At 40.2% G+C, this 11,455-nt stretch overlaps 1 protein-coding gene across 1 annotated transcript in view; it reads right to left on the bottom strand.

Annotated features, from left to right (window-relative positions):
* Positions 1-10,554: 10,554 nt before the first annotated feature.
* LOC149076988 (clarin-3-like) overlaps positions 10,555-11,455 on the bottom strand; it is a 42,405-nt gene continuing 41,504 nt past the window's right edge. The window contains exon 4 of the mRNA XM_089242609.1: positions 10,555-10,941. Within this exon, the coding sequence (XP_089098735.1) occupies positions 10,628-10,941 (314 nt within the window). The 3' untranslated portion in view covers positions 10,555-10,627. The remainder of the gene's footprint in view (positions 10,942-11,455) is intronic.

Raw genomic sequence — 11,455 nt, 5'->3', positions numbered from 1 at the left:
TCTCTAACCTTCATTGTTTGATATTCACGACGTCATTTCATAAATACTCGAAAACAAGCTATACATGGCTAACGTGACCATACGTCCCGTATTTACCGGGACAGTCCCGGTTTTTTCTGCTTTTTTGGGCGTCCCGACTTTTTAGCAAAAGTGTCCCGGTTTTTACACGAAGCTTACTTGAATTTTCATTCTTTATTGAAGTCAAAGAATGAAATTACTTTACCTCTCATAAATTATATTATGATAATTACAATTATAAATAAGAATATTAAATTAATCTTTCACATTTGTCTTGGTGAACGTTTTATTTCGTGGAATTCATTTAAATCCATTGCAATTTGCAGTAATGCTTCATTTCCCACCATTTTGATTTTTTTAGTCATTTCTCCAATATTTAGCAACTTTGTTTACTTTTAGCGTCATTTTTGGCGATAATTGGCGATGTCCTGTATTTTCCCGTATTTGGAGTTTCAATTTCCCGTATTTCTTCCGAGCAAATATGGTCAGCTAATACATGGCTAGCATTTGCCACACATCCTGCCATCTGTTAGTGTATAAGAAAAACTTGATAGAACATCCAGAACAGTACGTACGCTGCCATCTAACGCCAGATAAACACAATATAAGTTCTCCAATATGCCACTAGATGGCGGAACGTGTTTCAATTTTAGTAGATGAGTGGGCCAATTTCAAACCGAAAATAAGTTTTATTCCAGTGAAATTAATTATATTTTATTGCATTTTTTTTATGCGAGCAATTAACAAGCACATATAAATTTTTCGTTTATGAAATTGAGCTTCTTTTATGTTTTCTGTAGGTTTTATGTCTGTTCTGAAATAATTTTTTCCATATTGACCATTTTTTATTTTAGTTTATTCTAAATTTTATTATTTCATTAATTCTTAAATTTGTTTTTATTGAAAATTTTTTATTAAAAATTCTGATGATGATTCTTTGATTGAATTCTTTCAATTGATTCTGAATTTTTCATTAAAAATTTTGAAATTTATCTGAAATAATTACTTTGATTGATTTTGGATTTATTAATTCTGAATTTTTTCTTTTATTTTAATATTTCTAAAATTTTTTATTTATAATTTTGAAATTATTTCTTTTATTCATTCTGAATTTTCTAGTTTTCTAGTTAAAATCTTAGTAGTTTCTTTCTTTCTTTCTAGTTATCTTTCTGAATTTTCTAGTTAATTTTGAACTTATTTCTTAATTTCTGAAATTATTTTTTTTTCTGAAATTAATTCAATTCTAGAATTATTTCTTAATTCCGAAATAATTTCTTCAACTGATTCTAAAAATTTTTTTAAAATTGATTCTGAATTTTTTTATTTTATTAATTCTGAATTTTTTTATTTTATTAATTCTGAATTTTTTTATTTTATTAATTCTGAATTTTTTTATTTTATTAATTCTGAATTTTTTTATTTTATTAATTCTGAATTTTTTTATTTTATTAATTCTGAAATTTAATAAATTATGTCGTGCGTATATTTTTAGCAGTATATGCTGAGTATTTTTCTACATTTTGCAACTACAGTATATACGCTTTCGCAGATCTCACCTCTCTTAATGCTACAGTATGCATAGCAAACTCCCCCTTGTCGCACTCAGTGCCGCAACTAGATAATTTGTCAACCACGCATTCTGGCGACCCCGTGTAATGCAGAAGGAGCATTTGGAGGGTGAATTCGGCACCCCCATTTCAGGTCCCGGTGAACAAGATCCGCCTGGTCTTCCCTAGTTGCGGCCTTGGTCGCGTTTTACTGGTGAACCGTTGATCACAGAGACATACTCCCAATTGTAAAAATTATCCAAATAACGTGTATACTTCAGACACGTCATCCATATTGCAAGGGGTTGTACAGTTGTTTAAAAAAAAACACTTTATATGTGATCACCATCTTTAAAAAATCCAATTAGAAAGTTGCTGCTCCTTTTCTCCTGATGCAAAAAAAAAAAAAAAAACCCTATGTTTTTGAGTGCATTGTATTTGCTGAGATATTTTAATTCGCAAACATTGAAAATGAGGGGAAATAGCATAATAAAGAGGTTGTCCGTCAGTTTATTCTGTTCTTTCCTTCGTTTACAGCGACTTTTGAATTCTATCATCTCAGCGAATATTTCATTTAAAGGATACTTTTTTGTTTGTTTGCCTCAGGAGGCAAAAACTTTTAACTGAGTTTTTTAGGACAGGGTATTCGTATAAAAAGTTTTATATTTTAATAACTATACAACCCCTTGCAATATGAACTTTTTCTAATTTGAAGTATACCTCTAGGATCAACGGTTCGCCAGAAATTTGCGGTAAGGGGAGTTGGCTATGCATCATGTATATAAGGGGAATCACCCCACTCTATTCCCAACCCGAGAAGGAGGGAGCGAAAGTACTCGAGAGAAAGCTTAAAGTTGTGGTACAAAAATAGAAAATATTTCAAAGAATAGAGGTAAATTCGTAACCGAAGAATAGGCTAAAATGTTTTCTTTGCTGAAATACGTAAAAAAGGAAAAGAAAGGAAAAAGAGTATATCTTTAAAGACGACCCCCCCCCCCCCCACGGCGCGGTCGCTTCTACAGCCCCTCTGTCGGTTCCAGCTCCCTCGAGGAGGCGATATCGTTCACTTTCAAGAAATTCTGAAATAGGGTGCATAACAGGGGTCTTTAGGTAGTAGTAGCAGCCGTGATCAGAGACGCCGACATGAAAAAAAAACGTTGTGGGGGCGGGGGGTGGGTAAAAGTTTCCAGTCATCCCGTATACACGGGATTCAAGCTCGTACGCAGAAGGGGGAAGAGTGCGTTGCATTGTTTTTACTAATTATGGGGCGGAGGGGGGCTAAGCCTGCTCACGAAATCTATTGGAGGGGGGGGGACTCAATAATCTTAGCCCCCCCAGGTTTTATCGCCTATAACCGTGACCTAAAATAAACAACACGATCAACTTCATGACCTAGCACACTCTTTTTAATTTAATAAAAAAACGTATTAAATATTATTTGTTAACAAAATATGTTTTGTTTTCGAAATTAGTGAAACCATTGGATACATAATAGAATTGTGATAGGAAATTTACGATCCCTCTCTCGGAAGCCCCTGTAAACAAAGTTCTGGTCTCGACACATAGTGTAATAAGAACCCTTGGTGCATAGCAATGGTGTTAACCTATGGATCGTGACCAAAACCTGGGTAGCAGAGGCTTCCCAGATGGATCGTTCAAATCAACCAACAGCCAGAGATTCCCGGACTGTGGGTCACAACCGAAACCCGATTCGTTCGGGCTTCCGAGATTGGTCGTACAAAAACAATTACAGGCAAGGATTCTTGAGCTATGCGTCATGACCCAAACTTGGGTCGCCGGAGCTTCTGAAATGGGCCGTTCAAATCCACTAATAGCCATATGCTCTTGATTTATAGGTCATGATCAAACTTGATTAGTAGGGGGATTTTCCGAGATGGGGACAAACCCACAAATATCCGGAATTCTTGAGCTATGGACCAAGACACACATTTCATTCTTAGGGTCTCTCCCGAGAGGATCGTACAAATCCAGTTACAGCCAGAGATTCTTGAGCTTACAGATCACGACCGAAACGTAATTCGCTGGGGTTTCCCAGATGGTGGGAAAAAATAATTACAGCCAGGAATTCTTGAACTATGGGTCACCCAAAGTGGATTCACTTTGTGCGGGAGCTCGTGGTCCCCCCCCCCTCCCCCGCCAAAACCGACCAAATGAAAATCTCCTCCAAATTTTCGATTCCTTCAGTTCTTTGTTGCTAGGTAAGGTTTCTCTTCCACCAATTATAATTTAGCAGTATACAGCTTTCCAGTTTCCAAGAGGAATCTCGCCTCATTCGGTTAGTAAGGGCCCCCGAAAGAAACATACCTATAATGTTTCTTTAGCACGCTCATCATATTTTATTTCCCAGGCACGCAAAGGCTCGCTTTCACTCGCGAAAATTTACAAAAACCCGAAGTGATGACTTTTTCATAATGACTGCAATGGCCGAATGTTAGAATGCGCATCTAGATGAATAATTCATATTCCCGTCACAACAGTTTTTACCTGTACATTTTTGGAAATAATCGTCTTTAATGATCTAAAAGATATATTATTTTTAATATTTCTCATGTATTTGCTTGAAAGAAAAAGAAAATGTCACAGCTGGAGACTTCCATGATCACGTGTGTGTCACACATACAAAGCACCTTTTAATCGTCACCAAAACTTTACGTGGCAAAAATCCAACATTGACGTGAAGACTTCATTGATTTAAATGTAGATGAAATCATGTAAAGAGTCTTTTCATTGGATAAACTCATTTTGATGGGGGGGGGGGGGAATATTGACTCGAGTTTCCTCCATTTTACATGGAAATACATTGCACGAATGTTCGTGAGTGGATTATGTAAGAAAATTTACGCATGAATACAACAGTTTCGACATTATACAGCCGAACCTGGTTAACGTGAAATTCCGGATTCTACGGAAATTTTTCACGTAAAACCGAATTTTATGGTAACGATAATCATGACAGAAAAAGATTTTTCGACATTCTATTTGGGTTAGTCTGAAATTTTATACAGTGCAGATATTTATACAGACCCGTAGTCAGAAATTTCGTTCGGTAGGGGACCATTTTCATTTCGTAGGGTGGGGGGGCAGTGATAGACCAATAGATTTGGCCATCTTCTTCCGATCATTTTCTCACATTTCGGGGGAACCATACCCCGCTGTGGTGGTCATAGTGACGGACTCGCGTCGCGAGGTCCCCGGTTCCAACCCGCCATAGTGGTGGTCGGCTGAAGTCTGTTTTCTGTGGTTCCCAACTTCAAGGCGCGAATGTGAGCCGATCCATTACCTCCTAGAGATAGAAGGCCTCCGCACTCTGCCTGTCACGTCAGTAAGTAGTCTATTTTCCCTCAAAATATTCAGGGAAAAAAACAATGTTGTGAGGAAAAGAAATGATCGAGCTCAGAATTGGCGATTTCTATGCCCCACATCCAATCACTATGCGGCTTTTGTGAGGCAATCAGGAAGATTCGACGCCAAAATAAGACGAAACGAAATACGATGCTGTGTGGCAAACTTGCTAGGTAGTCTTATGGCAAACACTGCAGAGGCCTTCTATCTCTAGGAGGTGATGGCCGATCTCCCCTTTAAAAAAGTCTCGCCACAGAGAGCAGCAGACCTACAAACAGTGCAAATGTAATTCAATAATAACACATCACTCACTTCTCTTCTGAAATATAAATGACAGCACTGAAAAATCAAACACACGCAACACTACATACGCACTCAACACTTCCGGCACAACTCACTAGGCAGTAAATCGCCCATAGATGGTGATGGACCTGAGTTGTGTTCGGTTTGAAAGAAAGACCCCCCCCCCCTCAAGTTCCCCCTCGCTACGGCCTTGGATTTATGTAAATATAATACACTGTGTGAATTACTCATCAAGTTCTCTTTTAAGCGCTCCTTTTTCCGAATTCTTAAAATGAAAAATATACATAGCAGCAGCATTCAATCATTTTTTTTTAACTAGGTCTTTTGCGTAGGCCAAACTCAGGCTTTTGTTTGGCCTAACTTCAAGAGGAACTGACTACTGTTTGCGACTCATGGGGGAATGAATAAGCATCTTCCATAGCACGTGCACAGTGTAGTAGCGTGACTCGAATAGACAAAGATGGACGAAGCAACAAATTTTAAACAATCACAACATTTAATGGCGGAAAACACAACGTATTAAAAATGACATTCGCACGAATAAAAATTACAGACCATACACGACATGAAAAATATAGCGAACATACAACTCTTCTTTCCTCCCTCTCGGACGAAAGCATGGGCGGACTTACGGGAGAGGCAATGCCCCCCTACAAGCGTCAAAGGTGGAGGCGACTGATCTAATGTACATTCGTATATATGCATTGACATCGTCGTCATCATGCCCCGCCAGAAATCATTATCGTGCCTTCGCCCTCCCTGATTTTCACGACTATTTTCGCCTATGGATGAAAGTCTGCGCCACAACGCCATCTATAGTCCTAAATCGTTACAACAGGTTTTGAAAATAAGACAACGAGCCCACTCGGAGATAAGGGAGCGTAGGCATTACCCCCCCCCCCCCCCACTACAAACACGCCCTAGAGCAATGAAGTCAGTGCCATCTTAACGCATGGGCTCACCGGGTCACGGCCTGAAGAGAAGAGGGGTCCTCACAAAAGTGAGATAAAATTTTTTTAAAAATTTACCAGGTAGGGTCTCAGGAAAAACCGCTTGGCCCGGGAGTCCACGATGCTCTAAAGACGGCCATGAAGAAAACCCCTTCTCCCCAATGGCAACCAAGGTCGTTCCCCCGTTTTCTAACGACATTCACCCAATATATCCTTACCTTCCCATATTTTTTTATTCAAGTTGGTAACTCCTTTTACTTAAAGTGATCTTTCCATTTAAAAGGTTCATATTAAGCTTATTTTTTAACATTATATTACCATAGAGGAGACGGGACCCAGAGTTCCATGTTAAGCGAGGTCACGTTAACGCGATATTCGCGCACGCGCGCGTGCGACTATAGATCCCGGCATTTCTCAAGTTGAAAGGGCAGTAGTAAGTAGACTTCTTATCGATTTAACATAACCTAATTTAAAAGTTTAACGCCAGGCTAAAGCCTTTTTCAACGGCAACTGTAAGGGCCCTCTGGGTCCTCACAATTATTGCTCACGATAAAATACGTAATATATTTTATCTGCGTAAAAAATACATACACAGGAAATCCTATACAGGGTGATTCAGAAAAGATGGGAAAAACTTTAAGAGGTGGTACACACAAAAACAAACAATTTTCATCAACGAATGCATGGTCTAAAATGAAATGCAAACGTGCTACAGGGTGCAACATAGTAAAACCGAGGATAGGAGAAGAAAACACAAGAATAACGTATACGTTAAAAAGCGATTTCAATGAATAATTTACAATGATTGCTCAAAAGAACGACCGCCAACGGTGATGCAAGAAGAACAAGGCGGCGAAGGAGGGATTGGCGAACGCTCTGGAATATTCCAGGCATACCGCGAACCTCCCCAGCAGCAGCCGAAAGTCTTGCGATTAGGTCCTCTTCACAGTCGAGAGGAGCCTCATATACTAGACTCTTCAGATGTCCCCACAAAAAGAAATCAAAACACGATAGATCAGGCGATCGTGGTGGCCAAGATAGGGAACCACCTCGATTGATATATTGGTTTGCAAAAAGTGACGTCCAGATAGTGCCGTACCTCTCGCCCAAAATGGTGTGGAGTTCCATCGGGCTGGAACCATATACGCCGTCGGAGGGCAGTTGGAATATCCTTCGGCAAGTCTGACAGCACCTCTTGCAGAAACGTCCGGTATGTGCCTCGTCAAGGCGTTCCGGCTGAAGATACGGTCCTATTAGGTGGTCGCCGATGATTCTTGCCTAAACATTGATGGAGAAACGTCGCTGATGCGCATGTGGATAAGCGGCATGTGTATTTACAGAAGCCCGGACATGTTTATTGTGGGTATTAAATGCACCATCTCGTGCGAAAGTGCATTCATCGGAGTTGCATTCATCGAACAGAATTGCCGCAAAATCTGGGCGTGCTGCACTCTGTTGTAGGAGCCAGCGGGCAAAGTCTACGCGACGAGCATAATCTTCTTCATTCAATGCTTGGATTCTTTGAAAAAGGTATGGGTGCAACCTCTCACACGTCAGTACCCGCCATGTCGTATATTGTGGCACACCAAGGCTACGGCCCACAGCTCGCGTGCTTGTAGTTGACTGATCTGCTACCATTTCCAAAATCTCGTCTTCCACACCTGCTGTTCTGGCAGTCCTTTTACGACGTGCATCAGACCGGGAAGCAAGAAAGGATCCCGTTTCGCACAGCTGCCGATGCAAGTGTGCAAATGTTTTCTGATTGGGCAACCGCCTGTGGGAAAAACGCTCACCGTACATTCGTGCTGCCTCTGTGGTACTTCTATTTGCAGCTCCGTAAATGAAATGCATGTCTGCTTTTTCAGTATTACTAGTGTGCGCCATTATCTTGTCCGTTACAACTGTTTTGCACGATGAAATAACTTCAAGACTGGTGTCCGCGACTTTTATTCACTGTTACGCAGATTTGCATATGGTTTCTTCTTCTTTCCAAGGTTACATTTGCATGCATGATGTTCTTTTTCTCCCAATAAACTTGAACAGGAATGCCGTTTTAACGACTGTGGAGCGGTTGTTTCAAAACCTCGCTAGCGCGTTTGCGTTTCATGATAGACCACGCATTCTTTGATGGCAATTGTTTGTATTGGTGTGTACTATCACCTCTTAAAGTTTTTCCCATCTTTTCTGAATAATCCTGTATATAAATTCGTAAATGGCTCAAAAATTCATAAAAATTGAAATAATTCACGGTTTTGAATTTTTTGGAATGCTGTTTGAAAAATGTTATTATCACAAAGTGAGATTAATTTTTTTCAATTTAGTTCAAATTTTTGTCGATAGAAGACACTGCACGAAAGCAAATCACTGGAAATATGCAAATCAAAGTCCTTTGAAATCATAGGCGGAATAGACTTGGAAGTTTGGGGGGGGGGCACGGTCATTATTGCTGGGGGGCAAGATGATGATGATGATGTCAATTCATATATACATTTATACGTTAGATCATTCGACTCCACCTTTGACGCTGGGGGGGGGGGGGCACGCCCTTCCCCCCGTATCTCCGCCCATGTTTGAAATGCAGGGTAATTAACGATTAACGATAAACAGCTCATTTCTGAATTTTCCTGTTACTGGCGCTGACATAAATTTTCATTGTGATGTTGACGTTGGTGGATAAAGCGCTACTGATGAAGTCGTTTTACCGGAGCCACGAATCTCTCGCCAGCTTTCTTTCATTCAAACCGAACACAGCGCTTAACCATCGCCCTTGTCAAGGGGCGGACCGAGTCGGAGAAAACTTTATTCAAAACAATTAAATGTACACATCTAGAATTCACACGGAAACAAAATATCATAGCACAAAAAAATGAAGTAATGTCAAAATAACGAATCACCGGCTGAAGCTTTACTAACGTTTCGAACACAGAAGAGATTAACGAAAAGTTCACCGGGCTACCTTCCCATGACCCCCCCCCCCTCCCCCATCGGCACAAATACTTGGACTAATTTCTTTTCGGTACCAAAAAAAAAGTCCCTCTTCGTGTGTGTGTGAGAATAACTTTATCTTAAAAACTACATTCAAATGCATTTTTTCCTTCAATATTTATTAAATTTTAAACTATTTGCGAATTTATGGGACACCCTGTTTATATGAACGAAAACTCTCTTCACACTCGTGTCTTTTTCCGTGTAATGTTCAGATCACGATTTTTTTTTTTTCCACGCTGAATAAAATTGCATTATTTCTCGCCCGTTGCTGTTGTCACCGTAATTTTTGAAAATTTATCACCGAAGAATGTTCAAAATTGGTTTCACACCCAAGGTATAACTTGTTGCCGATTCAATGCAGCATTATGTCGCTGTCATGTCTCTATCTGATGTATTTACAGGGTCATTAGCTTTCCTCCATCTTTTTTTCAAAACTTGTATCCATTTCCATTGTTTTCTGTATCTTAGTGATTCCCAGATGGTGGAAAGGGAAATTTTACGGTCATGTCTTGATCTGAGAAGGGATTCACGTTGTCGCGATTTCGTGAATTCCAATTCCCATAAATTCTGCGAGAATTTCCTGCTAGTCCACGGTACATACCGCACAATTCATAAAGCTGCTAAATTTATGGAAAATTCACCGACAACAATTGACCACCACGCAATTTACCGACGAGAAAATTCACCATTGAGTGAGTGATCGAATGAATTGCTGAATAAGCTAGAGAGAGCAGTGGCTCTCTTCTTTTTTTTTTTCAGCCGCTTCCCCCTTGCCTTAGTCATCTGTGGCTCCCCTGAAAAGTTAACAGATATTATGCATGCATAAACGAACCGATTTCAATGCACAAACATCAATATCTCCAGCTTCCCTTGACGCCCCCTAAGAGTCGCGACACACACTTTGAGAGTCACTGAGTTAGCGAATAAACTAGTGAGTGTGTAACTATATGAGTGATCGATTGCGTGGGTGAATGACCGAGTGACTGAGCGTATGAATGAAATAGCGTCAGTGACCATATAAGTGACTAAGTGAGAGAGTGAGGAGTGAGTGACCGTATGAGGGACCGAATAAATGGGTGAGTGACGATCATGACCGCCCGTCACTCTCTTCTCAAGGAAGAGATATAAGCTAAGCAGGTGGAAAAAGGAATGATCAAGTGAGTGAGAGATTGAGTGAGTTATCGTATGAGTGACTCATTCACTTGCTAACTCACCTGCTCATCTTTTCACTCACTACATCACTTTGTCGATGACAGTGAATTTTCCCAGTGGCAAATTTTCCTTCCGGTAAATTTCATGGCGGTGAATTGTTGTCGGTGAATTTTCCGCACACGTATGAAGTGTACGAATAGTTTGTGCTTATTACCATCGAATTGAACACCAAATCACACGAACAAAAACACTTTTATTTACAAAATGATGAAACAACGTCGATATATTCAAGTTTCCGAGATGACTTCAGAAATGCCGTTTCTTGGTTATGCTTGACGCGGGAGATCCCCTGGGCAAGAAACTCGGGTTGGATAATTTCTTTCTTAGATCCGCCTTCAGCTTCCGAGCGACCCATGGCTGTTTAACTATCAACGTCAGAAGTCCGATGTTCGAAAGAAACAGGACAGTCACGAGCACCACCAGGTAAAAGCTGTAGCCCATGCATGCCCTGTATTCCGATGTCCAAAGCTGTTGGATCTCTTCCTGGGTCATAACGTTCCTGCGGAACTTGGAGAAGAATTGTGCCGACCAGGTGAACACGGTCCCAACTGAACACAGTCCTGGAAATAAAAAAAAAAATAGATGAGAAAATAATTTAAAATAAGGGGGTGGAAAAGATGTTTTTGTGAGCTTTGAGGCATTTTTAAAAATCACTGAAATCAATTATTTTATTCAATACTTAGACCGTCTCAACAATGTGCCATGGACCCACGGGAAAAGTGATGTTCTGGGGTTCTCTACAAGCTTCAGGAGAAAAGTAACGGACTTTGTCTGTGACTTCGTAAATTGTAGTAACATATCTTAAAGGCGTATTTACAGGGGGGGGGGGGGTGTTAAGTGGGTTAAAGGGCAGGTTGGTAAGTTAGGAGGGAACGGAAAATTTGAGAAATGATTGGTCAAAAAAAAAATAGATGAGATGGGACAAGAGCGGCAAAACCATAAATCCACCTCTGTACAGAGATTGACGGACTGGGTAAGTGAGAAACCAAAAGAATGACCGGGGTCTTCAACTCACGGGCTACACGTGGCTCTCGAATTTTTCTGCTGTGGCCCGCCGGAGAAAAAATACTTACT

The sequence above is a fragment of the Pholcus phalangioides genome, unplaced genomic scaffold (genome assembly GCF_987345545.1).
Source record: "Pholcus phalangioides strain wild (caught in Gottingen) unplaced genomic scaffold, Ppha-v1.0 ptg000015l_1, whole genome shotgun sequence".
In the NCBI taxonomy this organism is placed as follows: Eukaryota; Metazoa; Arthropoda; class Arachnida; order Araneae; family Pholcidae; genus Pholcus; species Pholcus phalangioides.
The sequence above is the reverse complement of the archived record's forward strand: the minus strand, read 5'-3'. Positions and strand labels throughout refer to the sequence as shown.